General features: G+C 40.7%; 2 protein-coding genes across 6 annotated transcripts in view; one reads left to right on the forward strand and one right to left on the reverse strand.

The window, feature by feature from the left end:
- glsb (glutaminase b) overlaps positions 1 to 4,229 on the forward strand; it is a 32,836-nt gene extending 28,607 nt beyond the window's left edge. Inside the window, exons 15-18 of one of the 4 annotated variants that reach the window (XM_029529783.1) lie at positions 1,384 to 1,445; positions 1,653 to 1,729; positions 2,095 to 2,158; positions 3,014 to 4,226. In XM_029529783.1, coding sequence (XP_029385643.1) covers positions 1,384 to 1,445; positions 1,653 to 1,729; positions 2,095 to 2,158; positions 3,014 to 3,125 — 315 coding nt within the window. In that variant the 3' untranslated portion in view covers positions 3,126 to 4,226. Of the gene's footprint in view, positions 1 to 1,383; positions 1,553 to 1,652; positions 1,730 to 2,094; positions 2,159 to 3,013 lie in introns of those variants that run through there. The other 3 variants (XM_029529782.1, XM_029529786.1, XR_003842334.1) reach the window with 3 other exon arrangements.
- On the reverse strand, positions 3,643 to 15,054 carry LOC115061457 (signal transducer and activator of transcription 1-alpha/beta-like). Of its 2 annotated transcripts, none has more exons than XM_029529780.1 (24): positions 14,293 to 14,386; positions 13,342 to 13,466; positions 11,400 to 11,544; positions 11,149 to 11,244; positions 10,904 to 10,984; positions 10,733 to 10,811; positions 10,563 to 10,651; positions 9,170 to 9,321; positions 8,885 to 9,034; positions 8,702 to 8,794; positions 8,522 to 8,581; positions 8,387 to 8,416; positions 8,189 to 8,279; positions 8,020 to 8,061; positions 7,853 to 7,936; positions 7,638 to 7,739; positions 6,866 to 7,001; positions 6,317 to 6,357; positions 6,145 to 6,221; positions 5,856 to 5,995; positions 5,453 to 5,632; positions 5,228 to 5,285; positions 5,051 to 5,102; positions 3,643 to 4,579 (listed from the first exon to the last, which is right to left on the reverse strand). In XM_029529780.1, exons 2-24 carry the CDS (start codon positions 13,464 to 13,466, stop codon positions 4,469 to 4,471), a joined length of 2,214 nt encoding a protein of 737 aa, XP_029385640.1. In that variant the 5' UTR covers positions 14,293 to 14,386; the 3' UTR covers positions 3,643 to 4,468. The 2 variants fall into 2 exon arrangements, with proteins under 2 accessions (XP_029385640.1, XP_029385641.1); XM_029529781.1 differs by lacking the exon at positions 14,293 to 14,386 and adding an exon at positions 14,931 to 15,054 and having other exon boundaries at positions 3,644 to 4,579; positions 10,904 to 10,960.
- Between the last annotated feature and the right edge of the window lie 1,076 nt (positions 15,055 to 16,130).

Genomic DNA, 16,130 nt, shown 5'->3' on the forward strand with positions numbered 1-16,130 from the left:
ATTAGAATACATGTGAAACAGCTGAATCTGTGCACGCACAAGGTACAAAAGACCCTCTCCACTTTTCACTCTGCAGCCATATTGCTTAAAAAAAAAAAAAAAAAAAAAAAGAGATATATATATATCTTAATTAATGTACACAGCATGCCATTCTGACAGAGAAACAAATGTAGATATTTTTGCCAATTTGTTAAAAAAAACAAACTGAAATATCACATAGCTATAAGTTTTCAGACCCTTTGCTCAGAACTGAGTAGAAGCAGCCATGAGTCTTCTTGGAATGACGCAACAAGTTTGTCACACCAGGATTTGGGCATTCCCTGCCATTTCTCTTTGCAGCTCCTCTCCAGTTCTGTCAGGCTGCGTGTGACCTTTGGGTTCTTCTTTACCTCTCTCACCAAAGCTCTTCTCCCCCCAACTGCTCAGACGGCCAGCTCTAGGAAGAGTCCTGGTCGTCCCAAACGTCTTCCATTTAAGGATTATGGACACCACTGCTCTTAGGAACCTTACATTCAGCAGAAATCCTTCTGTAACCGCGGCCAGATCCGTGCCTTGCCAAAATACTGCCTCTGAGCACTTCAGGCAGTTCCTTTGACCTCCTGATTTACATTTCCTGCAACATGCACTGTGAGCCGTAAATTCTTATATAGACAGGTGTGTGCCTTCCTAAGCAAGTCCAATCAATTTAATTAAGCACAGCTGGACTCCAATGAAGGTGCAGAACCATCTCATGGACGATCAGTAGAAAGAGCAAAGGTACTGAATACTTATGGCCATATGATATTTCAGTTTGTTTTCTTTAAACAATTTGGAAAAATGTCTACATTTCTGTGTTTTTTCTGTCAAAATGGGGTGCTGTCTGTACAATAATGAGGAAAAAGCTCATTTAAATGATTTTAGAAAATGGCTGCAATGTAACAAAGAGTGAAACATTTAAGAGGGTCTGGATACATACTAACTTCCCAGGTGCAACTGCTGCTATGGGTAGCACTACTTGCTATTGTGTGTCTCTGTTGTTTGCTTGTTTTTCACTGCTGTTTCAAGCATTTCAAGTCACATCCCGTTGACTGTTATGTCAACATGCAGAAATATGACAGGTCAAGTACATCAAATATATTTACACGTATAATTATATATTATATTGCAAAAGTATATGAATATGTCGTCCTGAACAACATGCTACTGTGAAAGTGAATGACTGGTCTGAAATCCTCCTCAGCACTGCCGACGACTGAAATGTGCCTCTCTAGTTTTTTTCTTCTTCATCCCAGCGAGTCTTTTGTTTGTGTTATCTGTCTGCTCCTGGAGTTGGTGTAGAGCAGAGGAGGTTTGGAGGCTGTCATCCTTTAAATGTCCTCTGCCTGTCTACGTCTCTGTCCGCAGGTCAAGTCTGTGATCAACCTGCTGTTTGCTGCCTACACAGGAGACATCCCTGCCATGAGGAGGTGAACAGCTCACACAGTCACATGGCCACGCAGACATGAACACAGAAAAGCATGCCCTCTCTTCAGCGCTGCTCACTCTCTAATGTGACCTTTAGTGGCAGCAAAAAGTAAACCAATTTGAGCTCTAAGATGTGAAACTGGAAAAGGAATAAAAAAAAAAAAAAAAAGTAACTTTATTGCACTGTCTGTGTGTACGTGCTCATGTAGGTTTGCACTGTCATCCATGGACATGGAGCAGAGGGACTATGAGTCCAGAACAGCTCTCCATGTGGCAGCAGCTGAAGGTAACAAACAGCCTCATTCAGTCTCTCTCACTCACACATACCAACCTATGTTTGATTTGGGAGTTCATTTTAGAATTTCCATGGAGAAGAGGGGGGGGGGTTCTCCAGGGGCAGGTGCTGGGACCCCATCACCCTCTGTCCTGTTTGAGCATAACACCCTGAACTGAGCCCTGTCCAATCTAATCCTGATCCTTTTTAACACTCTTCCGATCTGGAGATGATCCCTGGGGAACAACATCTGAGCAGAGGCACTGTAGGCAGCAGCTTCATCGAACTGGAAGCTGCAGAGAAACATTATGACGGTAAAACTGAGAGCTGTGCTTGTCTGAAACGGCCGTGTCTTCTGATGTCTGTGTTTTCTCCAGGGCACACAGAGGTAGTCCGCTTCCTGCTGGAGGTTTGCAAAGTAAACCCGGTGCCCAAAGACAGGTGAGTCTGGACTCTCTGTCCTCAGCACTTCTTTCTTGTAGGAAGACTTTCCAATGGGCCAATTTTCTTCTTGTCCAGGCTCTGTCTTCAGTCTGGCTGATAATGAACAGTTTCCCTAGATGGACGAGGTGTTCACTTGTTCCACCCCCTTTTTTTTATGCAGGTGGTGCAGCTTTCCTATAGATTTATTTCCTACTGTACATTTCAGTTTAACATCATAGCATCTAAAACCTCATACAGACACTTGAAATCAGTCCTGAGTAATATGCAAATACAGCTCAGTGTACATTGGCGTTAGTGTCTATATGTGGGATTGCTGACCTGCCTGGGGTGAAGCATGCCCTAAACCAGTGTCAGTAGGGATTGACTACAGCCTCCGTGGAAGGATATTTCCTTCTTGTTTGAGGGGCCGGTTTTTTTTTTACCATCAATGAGGAAACTGTTCAGTGTCAACAATGTGTTTAAGTTTTCACAGGATTGATGTATCAAAAATATGTAAACAAATATAACGTAGCCATCAGTATCACCAATATAAAGTATGTATGTACGGTGTAAATATGTGTGTGTGAACTGATGAGGTCATAACTCATATTCTGTTGTTACGTTATTGTCACTATAAATTTTGTTTACCTGCCATGGCAGAAATACACTTCCACAGGAGACCACAGATGTAGGTGGTTTGTGCACCAAAATGCGTTCCATTTCCAAAACAGCACAATGACAGGAAAGAAAAATGTGTGTGGTAACAGTTGATCAAAGGGCAGTTTTTATGATATTTGATATTTTCTACTAATTGTGATATTTCTTCACAGCTTATTTAAGTTTTTAATGCTTAATAATGTTGTCTTTGCACAGATGGGGGAATACGCCGCTGGATGAAGCGATGCACTTTGGCCACCATGATGTGGTCACCCTGCTGCAGCACTACGGTGCCTCTGCTGAGGCTAGTGAGAAGAATGCTGAGTAGAGTCTGGACAGCCTGTTGCAGAGATTCTGCACAATTCAGGCATTAGCTGTGCTCCATTCTGCTTCTCTGGATTAACTCAGTATATTAGTGCTCTACTTCATGTCACCGTCTCACCTCTGTCATAATGTAGTGTGTGTGTGTGTGTGTGTGTGTGAGCGAGTCCCTCATTAATACTGTTTAAACAAATGATATAACAATATAGAAATATCTCTAATGCGGTGTTTACACGTTATTACTCATGTAATCTGTCAGTGACATAGTTTAGTTACAGCTCAGACCTTTTATCTGCTCTACCTGATGATGTGTTAGCTCTGTGATGTAGTGAGGTGTGTGGACATTAAGCTATAAAGTGGACGATGTGTCTGATTGTGTGAATGTGTAAAAGAAGCAGGTATCCCGCTGATGCTGCAGTCACATGCCTGTTTAACGCTGACTGATGCAGGTCTGTGAACCGTCACAGTTTGTATCCTGAATGTATTTCTCACTGCCAATAATAGAAGCAGTGAATATTTATTTCACAGAAAGACTTTCACATGTAAAATTTATTTACAACATAGGAGTGTGTTTTCATTGTTGACAAAAAGCACGTCGCTTTCTTTATTTTTGTTGGCATAGTTACATTTTTCTCTTTCATGGGTTTTATACTCAAGGAGCTGCTTGCGGTCATGCGGTGCAAGAATGAGCAGGTGGGTCATTTGCTTTTCCTTACCTCCTCCTCCTCCCATCAACTGAACGCTTTTTCACCACAAAGAATCAAACATGTTTGATTACAGGTTGCTGATGTTGGACTTTCAGGATACTGATCATGACAAAAATCAAAATGAAGAGTCAAATGCTCCCAGTGTCTATGAATGTACAAAGAATCAGAGATACAATGAAACACTTTGTGTAAAGGACACATTGATTACAGAAAAAGTGTTTTATGTTAACTGCAATGATTAAAAAAGTAAAAAACACTTAAAGTTACTTTATCAATAGCATCTTTAAACTGTCCCTGTAACGTATTACTCTCAGCAGGATTGGTGGCGTCTCTCATAACATGAAGTCTGGCTGTTCCACACCTGTGTTGTGTGTCAGGAAAAGAATACACAATTTAAATCATGTACATACAGTATATATATATTAAAATAATCTAATGCTTTTAAGTGTAAAAATTATTTACAGAACAGCATTACATCGTTTTTACCCACACCATCAGAACTTTTCTCTTATACTCTTAAGAGACTGTTTCCCAAATAGTTTAACATTACCACCTTCACCAGAAAATGTAGCATTAAATGTGTGTAAAAATAAAAATACATATAAATTATGTGTGATTCTGACACCAACAGCCAACTCATGTTCTAGGATTCAAAAAGTGGTCCTGAAAAATTTGGGCTTGGCGCCCAGGTAGGAGATGTTGGTAGGTCACAGATATCGTCGAAGAGTTCCTCAATTATTTGCTGAAGTTCTGTCTGCAAGTGAAGACAAAGTTTGGTTTTGAATAACTTAAGCTTAAAAGGAAAATCAACTATGTGTTGCAACTTATGGTGATGAAATTGCTGCTCCAACATTTTCATATGAACAATGGACCATGCATCCCAGTTCAGAGGCTGCATTTGAAGAGGTTTTTTTATCTTTATTAGGAGTTCAACCAAGCTGATTAAATCTCCAAGACTGAGATATTTGTCCTTTTATTGGACCACGCTAGCACAAGATTCTTTATGCCAGCAATGAGAAATTATGGCCACAGGGTTAGGGTTAGGGTTACCAACCCTGACAGAAATCCTGAGAATAGGTTTGCCAACTGATCACCACTTGGTGAGTTGGATTGAATTGGATTGAGAGGGTTGCTACAGACCAAAACAAGAGTAGTGAGTGAACGGGGAACATCTGGTGAACAGTAAAATAAATGACAAATAGTAGTGGTAGAAGTTCAAACCCACGCTTGTGTCCATGGGTGCCTCTTGGGGTGGAGGGGAAGGTTGTGTAGGATCGCTGCAGACAAAAAAAAAACAAAACACATATTCTTACAGTCCAGCAGGAAACAACAGAGAGTGTTTCTGATGCATAGAAATTCATCTGGACTTTATTTTTGGCTTAATTATTAATGTCTTACTTACCGGGAGCAATTTCTGTTTCTGTTAACATAACCATCGCTGTTTTTAGGCGTCTCATTTGCTGTGTGAACAGAGGGGAATCAGAGGTCATCTCAGGGCTCATTTTGAATGAAGAACAGTATTTTTCTAATGAGACAGACCCAAATGATCTGATAACAAATGGTCAGTTTTGAATTGATGAACTAAGAGGTGACCACATGTTAATGCAGCTGAAAAAAAGACTAATACCAGGGAAGGTACAGTAGCGTCCAAAGGCAACGTCTCTGTGGATGTCTGGGTACAGATAGAGCAGAGGATTCCTGCTCACGTTCTCCTCAGACCTCAGGCTGTAGAGGTAAATGCTGTCCGGCAGGGACTGACCCGCCAGGTCCTTCTTAGTGTAGGGCTCGACCGAATACACATGGGTCTCTATATGGGACACATGCATCGCAAAGCATGAACAATCACAGGAAGACAATTATCTAACATCCGATTTTGAAACTTGACACAGGACAGATGACTGAAGGCAGCAGCAGGTGGAAGAAAGGATGGATCCATTTCTTAGTTTTAATCCTGTAGTTTGTGTGTGCTGACAGCGGAGAATTAGCTGCTCTAATGCTTTGCCTAAACACAATCATGTCCAGAAACATACCACCATTGACATGTTCGACCCAGCTGAAGCTGATGGCTCCATCTTTGTTGCTCTCACTGAAGCGGAGAATAAAGTTCCCTGTCTGTTTTTCCTGCAACAAGGCCTCTGTTGTGTTCCTGCTCACAAACCCCATGATGAGCCTGCAAAACCACAAACACAATATAACAGGATCTGTGGAAGCATAGTGACCTCATGTTTCAGTGGTGACATGTGGACTTCTGTCTCACACCATTTTTGCATTATACATCTAAACACAGTGAAACAGAGGATGAGTAAAGATGAGGCATACCCTTCTTGCCAAAGATCCACCAAATGTTTTTTGATCAGATCCAGAATTCCGTCAATCCAAATCCAGGCACTTTCATTCTGGGACACAGAAGTCAAAAGGCAACATATGACAAATTTAAAAAGCACACACAGAGAACACAGAGAGCGAACACACAGCTATGTCCTATATTCACCTTGGAGAACTTGCTCCAATGAATGAGATCATCAGGATTGTCTGTGTAGAAACAATTTAATAGAAGATGAAAAACACAATCACTGGTTGAATGAACCCATTAAATCAGCACACCAAAAAAAAAAAAAAAGACACTGAAATGTTTTTGTAATGTGCAATAATTACCAACATTTATCTCCTTAATCTGTACACAAATTTATTATTTCCACAGCCCAGGCAGAAATACAGCATCAGCAAAACTACGTGTTGTTTTTAACTCTAACTAAGTAACTAACTAACTAAGTTTTTGCACATACACAGCCAAGCTATAGTGCCCTTTTCCAATCTTTAAGCAAAGCGGCTGCCTAACATTGCTAACCAGAGGTGAGATGCTTTTCGTGAGCTACCACTGGAAGGTGCTGTATTGATGAATCCTGACAACCAAGTCTTATTGTGAGCGTAACAGCTGACAACTTATTTGTTTTGCACTGCTGTATGGAGGTAGATCTCAGACTAACCATACTTACATTACAGAAAGTGTCATGAACAGCAGAAACAGTCAAACACTCACCCACAAGTTTGTCCTTCAGCACGCAGAGCTGGTTTACATCAAGTTCCCGTTGACCAACTGACAGAAACTGCCAGCTGAGAACCTGAGACAGCTGCTGCCAGGTGAGTGGAGGGGGCTCCACAAACAGTGACATATTCTGAAGCGTAAAATATATATAATGAAGTCTTCATATGTTTTCAATCTGCAATGACAAGTCACCTGTGAACATGAGCCTGAGTTTAAAGCTAGAAGTTTGTTAAGAATGAACTTATTCAGCAAGGTAAGACGATAGAGAGTAGAAGCACCTGGACACAAAAAAAACTTTAAGATAAACCTACAAAGTAAGAATTATTAGGGGTGGGCGGATCGATCCAAATATTGATAGTGTCGATACCAAGGTCAGTATCAGTCTTGGATTGATACTAGCATGATAAGCTCAATATTTTTACATTCAGCAAGAGTACCACCAGTGGTACTCTTGTGCCGGTCCCAAGCCCGGATAGATGGAAGGGTTGTGAAACCCTGAAAAGGGAAAAAGCTGATAGAACAAAAATTTATAAACAACAACAACAACAATAATAATAATAATAATAATAATAATAATAATAATAATAATGATACTAATAATAATAATAATAATAATGATACTAATAATAATAATAATAATAATGATACTAATAATAATAATAATTTGTGTTGGCGATGCTGGCCCTGTATTTACTGGATTGAAGCCCACCCACAATAATTCTAGAAGAAGTGAGTGTGTGGTGCTGTGGAGCTGTGATGAACTTACCCTTGGCTCACTGGTGGACAGCATGTTGTACCACATGATGGAGGCCCAGGCAGTGGAGGCCTGACTGCTACCTGAGATGATAACCACAGGCAGGGTGCTGGCCTGAACAAAGAAAAGCCTTCAGTGAACTTCCGCCAAACAGCTTCCATAAATATCTTGAGTGTAACAGCAGAGAGAATCTGAATGAGTGTAATTGAAATGTCATGTGCACACACCTCCATGTCAAACCTCAGTCCTGCATGTTGGAACACAGTCACAAACTTAATGATGTGGAGTTCCTCAGTGACTGCCAGACGGCCCTGATGAAAGAAAAATACATGGTGTTATGGAACACATTTCAGAGGCTCTATGGTTTTTACTCTTACAAATGACAGTTTCTTACCTGACATGAACCTTTGGCTTTTCCTTTGTTTTCCTTGATGGACTGAAAAATAGATAAAGCTATTATCCACATGACACTCCGGTGAAATAACTGTACACATCTGTTTTTTGTTCGATGAGAGAATGAACAACAACTGAGTCTCCAATGTCTAATCTCAGCAGTTTCATACCATGTGAGCAAACTCTGCCCCCAGGCCTCCATCAGGCAAGTCCACATCCAGCACCTTACTGTTGCCAGTGCTGAAGGCAAAGTGGCGGAACCTACAGACATTAGACCAGTAAGTCCATGTCCATGTACTTAACGATGAAGAATGACAGATCACTTCATATTTCAGTTTTTCTTATTGTGTTGAGTCCTCTTTACCTACCCCTTAACTGTGGTGGCTTCTACAACATCCCTGATTTTTAGAATTTAAAAGGACAGAGATATTTGCATCAGAAAGACACAAACAAATAAAACCTTCAAAATTTTAGAAAAAGACCAAAGATTTCCTATGACTTACTTATCAAAAAAAGGTTCAACTTTGAACCGGCACTTGAATTCGGGGAGGTTTGCCAAGAACCTGAAAGGACAAGAAACAGATGCTGTCAATCGCTCCTTCAAATACTTTCCAGCCACCTTTACATAAAATAACCCTTTAAAAAGGTTAAACATGCTTTGCGCGAGCCATGCTGCCACTTACCGAACTGCTGCTGTGAACCGCACCCCAGTCTTAATAATTAGAGGTCGCTGTGGCAGATTTGTCATGACAGGTTGTTTCTCGACCACCAGAGCACTGTAATACATGACCACAAAAAAGCATGTGAAAACAATGTAAGTGTGGGCACACTGTTTATAACACAGAAGTTCTAATGTCATTTCTCACTGTGCAAGAAGTTTTTGGAGCAAGCTAAGTGCAGATTTCTCAGCTTCTTCTTGGAGGCTAGAGGCAGCATTGTTGTATTTCTTGTTCTGGTCCCGTAGCTTATGCAGCTCCTCGCGCATTTGCATTAGCACCTGCGCCACAGCTGTGAACCTGAGCGTAGAACATAAGCGCACACAGTTACGCAGAACAACTGCATGCACCTTCAGCTGAGATCGAAAGATTTGTTCTAAACTACACAAAGAATTCTCATGGATTTGAGATGTGTTCTGTGAAATGAGTTCTTACCATTCCTGCAGGTGATCAAGAGAGGTGTCAGCTGGACTTCCAATGCAGGACACCTGCTGCCTACGCTTCCACTCGGGCAGCTTCACATCAGTGAGAGCAGCAATTATCTGCTCAGCCTGTTTTAGAATGTTCCCTATCGTCATTAGCACCCTCTGAAGAAAAATCAACAACACAGCAGGGGTTATGAACGTGGGTACCACTAGTTCAGCAGTGATAGAGACTTTTGATATTTTGAATAATTAGCTAAGCATTTCACTCAGCTTCTTATCCATAGTTTGAGTTGTTTTTGACTCAATGAGAAACCAATTGGAAGAAAACAAAAATTCTGAATATAAATCCAACATTTAAAATAATTGAAAACACCATTTTTTAGAAATTTGATTTTAAACAAGCAAACAGAGAGGATATGTAAAACTACACCACGAATACAGTCAAGCCCAAAATTATTCATAACCCTAGCAAATTGACTTAAAGTTACTTTTATTCAACCAGAAGGTTTTCTTGATTGAAAATGAAAAGGCATCTCCCATAAGATAGGACAATGCACAAGAGGCATCATTGGGAAGGAAGAGAGAGAGAGAGAAAAAAAAAAAGCTTTTTATTTACATTTTAACAAAAAGTGGTATGGCAAAAATTATTCATACCCTTCTCAATAAATCATTAGAAACACCTTTATTGGCTATTACAGCAATTAAAGGCTTCCTATAATTGTTGACCAGCTTTTTGCATGTGTCCACAGGTATTTTTGCCCATTCAACTGGAGCAATGAGCTCCAATTCTTTCAGGTTGGAGGGTCTCCTTGCCATCACCCTGAGCTTTAGCTCCCTCCACAGATTCTCAATCGGCGATAGATGTGGCCTGATAGCCCTTTCCTTACTTGTGAGCAGCCACACTGTGTGGCTGCAGGGCCTCAGTGAGCTCCTCTGTCTTGGCCATGACTGTCCACAAACCAACTGCAGAGAGCTGCTGTTTCTCACTTGTTGAGTTGATTAAAACAGCTGTTTCCAACGAATCAGGGTAATCAGGATGCTTTAGAACAGCTTGGACTATTTGGAATGGTGTCGAACTTTGGATTTTCCCATAGACTGTAACAATTTGCAAAAGGTATGAATAATTTTGGAGATGCCGCTTTTTGTTAAAATGTAAATAATAGCTGTCAATTTTTCTTTTTCCACAATGATGCCTCTTATGCATTGTCTTATCTTCTGGGAGATGCCTTTTCATTTTCAATCAAAAAAAAAAAAAAAAACCTTTCTGGTTGAATAAAAGTAACTTTAAGTCTATCTTCTAATGGTGATCAACACTTGCTCTAAAACATATGAGAAGGTCATACATAGACCTTAAAGGCCTTCTGGTCCTGTGTCAAGAAAAACTCAAACGATGCTTACAGTACCTGCTTTGTCTGACTGATGAAATTGGTCTGTTTAAGACATCCCTCTTGAACAGCAGCTTTGGACTGGGTCAATTCAGCACACTGCTCCACTGATAAAGACAAAAGAAATGAAATTAAATACAGAACTCACACCAAACCTGTCATCTGTTCCTTTGTGTCTCCTAACACACCTTTGATTTTCCAATTCTTCATTATGTAGTCAAGGTTTTCATAGAGGACTTCCAGAGACTTGATTTCCTTATTTACTTCCTGCATTAGAATTAAAGTTAGTTGACTTAAAGAGTTGAAGTATCCAAGGATGGCAATTAAACCAGAAAGCAAAAAAAAAAAAATGTGCTCACCGAAGTCTGCTGTTTCAGTTGAAGGACTGCATTGTCTAGTTCACTCCATGTCTGATCCTGACATGCACCAAAAAGATATTTCTTTCACTCTTTATGTTTTTGGAGGGAAGTGGAGTTTCTTACAATACACTAACAATGGCATGAGGGAAACCAAAACACATTTGACTACCAGAAGTATGATATTGTTGTGTACAGCACAAGATCAAACTGAAATACAAGTTCAGTGAGCGATGATATCATTTTACCTGTGTCCCAGAGGCTGTTGCCAGGATTTTCTTCTCCTCCTGTAGGCATTTAGAGAGTATGATGGCCAAGTTCAGTGGCTCAGCCCCAAAATTTTTCTAAGAGGAGGGGAAAAAAAACTCAATCAAAAAGAAAAACTAGAAAATCTTGTGCCTGCCCTAAGAAATAACACAAACTGAAGACGTGAGGATGCTCCCACACAGATGTACCATTGTTACAGTGTTCACTCCACATAACAGATGCTTTTCCTCACCTCCAGGTAGGATTGCATCCCTTGAAAATCAGGTCCCGGCCAGATGCAGTTCTTCTGGACAGAAAGCTCCCACTGTTGTTTCACAGCCATCAGCAGAGTTTTGAATGACAGGCATGCTTTATTTGCATCCACAGCTGCAGAATGCCTAATAATGAGGGAAAAAAACAAAACAAAACATCAAAACTGACCTGAGGGGTATTCCAGAAAGCGGGTTATGACAAAACTCTATGAGTATCTTAACCCTGAGATGAGGGAAACTCTTAGTTATCGGTTCCAGAAAGAGGGGTATCTGAAACTCTGAGTCAATCACCATGGTAACAGAATCTGTGAACATAACCTGCTCGCTGGCAGGTTTTCTTTAAAAATCCCTGAGTTTCTACCTTTCTGAGAATAACATTCTCCGGCCATACATCACCAACCTCACCGTGGATGTGCACTCACATCACAGCAAATTTTATGCATGGTGCTAAGTTTTTGTTTTTGGCAAACGGTAATTTTCTTTACAACATCAGTGATGCAGAGCACTTTGGAAAGGCAGCAGTGTGTAGAGCTGTGAGAAAAGTAACTCTTCATTCCCAACTCTTCATCATTGGGAACGGCTGTTCCCAATGGTGGGAGTGTTCCCGAGACACGAACCTGTAAGAAACATCAAAGAGGAATTCAACAGGACTGCAGGTGACAGATTTAGAAATCATATATTCTATTATTTTAAATGATATACATTCTGCTGCTCTCCCTGTGGCAGCAGATGGCGTTTCTTCATCATCATCATCATCATCATCCTGTGATGCAGGAAAAGATTCTACTTTGAACAGCCACCTGGGGCAAAATCTGAGTCTGGAATACTTACAGCTGCCGGGTGTTCAATATATACACATGTATATATATATATATATATATATATATATATATATATATATATATATATATATATATATATATATATATTTAAAAGACACAAGTTTATACTTGCATCTGATGTACACTTGTGTCCTGGGGGTTGACCCCGGGATGCCCTCAGCTCTTCAGCCTCTGATACACTTTGTCACGTTTTGAGTTAGTTCAATAAAAATGGGTAAACATTGTATGATGTGGTTATCTACTCAGTGGGCTATTAAATGAGATGACGTTAAAACATTTTGTTAGGGGTTTAAATTAATATTTACTTTGTTTAATAGCTTAAGTCAATTAAAAATAATTTTTTAATCAAAGTGAGGTACCCTCATAGCCCAGCAAAATATCCCTTACCTTTTTGAATGATGTTTTGATATGTAATTTTTTTACTGCTTCCAAGTACGCTTCTCTCTCGATGGACTGCACCTAAATGAAAATCAGATTTTATTCCCATTTATATTTATAACTGTAAGCTACGATCTCTTACGATTAAATGTAAAATCAATCGAAGAGTACATCCAAACTTACATGTTGACTCAGGTAGTTATTTTTTCTCCTGCTGTTTCTCTTTCGCTACTGCAGCGGTGTTACATTTACGGTGAAACATGTGCTCATACTCTCCATAGGCCTGCATGAAGACCTCCAACTCCATTAGGGTGAAATAATTGGATCTTTTTTTTTTTTCTCTCGGTTGTCATGGTGACTCGTGGTATCGGGGCTCCATTGATGATGGCTTTTTATAGAGGTTGTGCACGCGCCCAACTCAAAGTGAACCAACTCACAGTTGACTGAACCAACTCACGTCAGCTGTTCTGGAACCGGATACTCAGAGTTTCCCCATCTCAGAATAAGTCTACTCAGAGTTCAGGTATAGAGTTTGTTGAACCACCTAACTGGAATACCCCCCTGGACAACAAGTTACCATAGGTTACTGTTAATGTAGTTCAACTAGTTGTGTGTTGTGTTCATTGCTTTGGGTCGTGTTATGATGTAGCTGAACACACTGTCAGCTGATTCAGCAGAGAGTAGGGTCATCACGGTGTCTCACCAGTCTAGGCTCTCTATGCAGTGGCTCATGCAGTGGCGGATGTGTCTTGGGAATTCCATCTCGTAGAGTTCGTCCAACCGGCCCTGGACAAGGTTCCGCCTCAGCAATTCCTGCCACTGAGCCATCTGCAAGGAGCCAACAAAGAGAGTGAGCCTGCACACCACATAGATCGCCCCTCTCATCAAGTCTGCGGACGACACAACTTGTCTCATCGGCAAATGTGATGAGCAGGGGCGAGTCTAAGGATCTGGCCTTTTGACCTGACCCCCAGGAAGCAGCTGATATCCACTTTTGACAAGGAATTATGAGCCTACTGAATTTAATCCAGTTTTTAAATTTCTTAGAAAAGGCTGAGATTGTTCATAAAAGCATATAGAACAAGAATCTTTGATTATCCAACAGCGATCTAGGTACAAGTTCCACTGACATACCATTCCCCCACTAAATCAGCCATTTCACCCGATTACATTCTAATATATTCTTACACCTACTATATATAACATTAATGATTATAGATAGACAACTATCAACTTTTTGCACAATCTCTAAATATTAAACCTGACATTATATGGCTTAACTATAAAACACATTGAAAAAGACAGTCACATTGCGACATTAATAACAATCTTTTTTTTTTTTAAGTTTCATTTTCTTCTACCTCTTCTTCCTCTTTTGCATAAAAAATTCACTGCGTTTCGGCAATAACAGCACAGTAAGCCTGACCTGTGAGACTTTCTAACCTGGGGTAAGTCATACAGTATCTTCACACAGCGGCATTGCATATCAACAATGTAACTCTTTGCAGTTGGATTGCTAATGCTAGCTCATGGCGCCCCAGTTTATCGTGATACGCATCATTGCAAGTCAAGAGGATTTAAACGTGAGCTGTGGTCAACTGCCGTTTAATAGACATATGACAGATTATGTCAAGGTCCTAAAACGAAGCATTACCTGGTCGTTAGTGCTCCAACACACTGCTGCACCGCAGGTGATCTGCCCTGCCGCTACAGGAGGAAACACTTTTGGTGCTCTCGGGCTGCATGCTTTTGTTTTGGAAAACAGGCCCACTCACCAATCAGAGACGAGACATGCATGCAGATTGTGCTTGACTTTGTTTTTGCCAGTTTGAGCCATCTCCAAACAAAACAGTTTTGCGGGAAGTTTTGGATTGGCTAACCGCCCCCCCCCCCCCCCTCCCCGAGACAAACTTCGTGGGTGAGGTGAATAGACACAGCAGTCTCTCTCCGCGCGCCGAGAAGACGAAGGAGACTGGAGACTGTTGTGGAACGGAGAGCGCACAGCACCAAGATCCCCTCAGACTGAACTGTCAACACACACTTCATCCAGTGTATAAGCGTATTGCATCTCCAATGACATCCCAAATGTTATTTAATGTGGTTTACTTTGGTTAACCTCTACATGTTTGCATTCTTTATACATATTTCATGAGGGAAACGCACTTTGGATTCTTTTTATGTCCTGTACATGCCGAACTGACTGTAAAGCTGACTATAACTTTGACAAACTGTGTGCGCCTTTAAAACCGACCCGCTTCTATTAAAACACACAGCTTCCCACAGCAGACTTACCTTGTTGCTTGTGTTGTTAGTCGTTTATTACTAAAATGTGAAGTCAGCTGGCAGTGCGTCCCGTCGCCGGGCTCTCGGGATGGACAGTGTATGTTTGGGCGAGGGGGGCATGTCCTTATCACAGTCAGATCACGTGATTCCCCAGAAATCGTTCTCAAATGGGTCAAGTCGCCGTTACACAGCACAACTTCCGTCCTCAACACAATAAAGGAGGTTTCCTTTGAAGAGCTGCGTTGGTTAGCTTTCGGGCTAACTCGTTTATTTATCATTGATTCTTGAGATGAAAGACAAAACATGTAGATGTAGAACTATACTTTTTCTTTTTCAATAATACCACATTAATTTCTAATAGATATATTCATAGGTAAAAGTCTCCGCCACTAAATTATGTAAGGGAACAGTTTTGGTTTTTTTTTTAATTATAAAAACACGTTTTATGAAAATCGACCTTTCATTACTCAGTAACGTGATTTCTGTCAACTCCGTTCATCTGACGGTGATGGCAAACGGCGGACAGAGGGTGAAATTCATGAAGGGTTCACACATTTTTATTAACTTTGACATGGAACTATCAAGTAACGGAAAGGAGCTGACAGCCAACGAACATCTGGCAACAGGGTCTCGAGGCAGAAGCAAGAAAACTAGGATTTACCAGGCATAGAAAATAACCAATGGCCACAATCTGTATCCAAGAGCAGCGGTCCCCAACCCCCGGGGCGCGGACCAGTACCGGTCCGTGGGTCTTTTGAACCGGGCCGCGCAGAAAGAATAAATAACATACATTATATATGTTTTATTTATTATCTGAATCTGAGCTATGTTTTATTTTGAAAAATGACCGGATTCTCTCCGTTACATCCGTCTATGACTCACTCTTGAGCTTGTCTCGGTCACGTGATACGTTACCGCTAAAATTAAACCCACAAGCTAGCGAAATGATTAAAAAAGGATAGTTTCTTTGTGAAGGGGAAAAGGCCCAGTGAGGAGACAGAAGAAGAGACTGTGACTTCCATGAAAAAGAAAGCTGCATTTAGGTTCGGGGTTAGGGGTCAGAGAGGATGTTACGATGACGCTGCTAATAAAGTTGCATACGAGTGCACAGTGGATTCACGTTTATTATGACATTTAGAAAATAGCACAGTTTTTTATGTCGATCGTATAATTTTATTTTGTTGCATTTATACTCCACACCTTAAAGGC

This window comes from Echeneis naucrates, chromosome 21 (assembly GCF_900963305.1).
Source record: "Echeneis naucrates chromosome 21, fEcheNa1.1, whole genome shotgun sequence".
In the NCBI taxonomy this organism is placed as follows: Eukaryota; Metazoa; Chordata; class Actinopteri; order Carangiformes; family Echeneidae; genus Echeneis; species Echeneis naucrates.

Coding starts and splice junctions, on each gene's coding strand:
- LOC115061457 (XM_029529780.1), bottom strand. CDS start 13,466: ATGGCTCAGTGGCAGGAATTGCTGAGGCGGAACCTTGTCCAGGGCCGG. Junction 8,280..8,386: donor GAAGCCACCACAGTTAAGGG/GTAGGTAAAGAG, acceptor TAATGTCTGTAG/GTTCCGCCACTTTGCCTTCA. Junction 5,996..6,144: donor GTGGATCTTTGGCAAGAAGG/GTATGCCTCATC, acceptor GTGGTTTTGCAG/GCTCATCATGGGGTTTGTGA.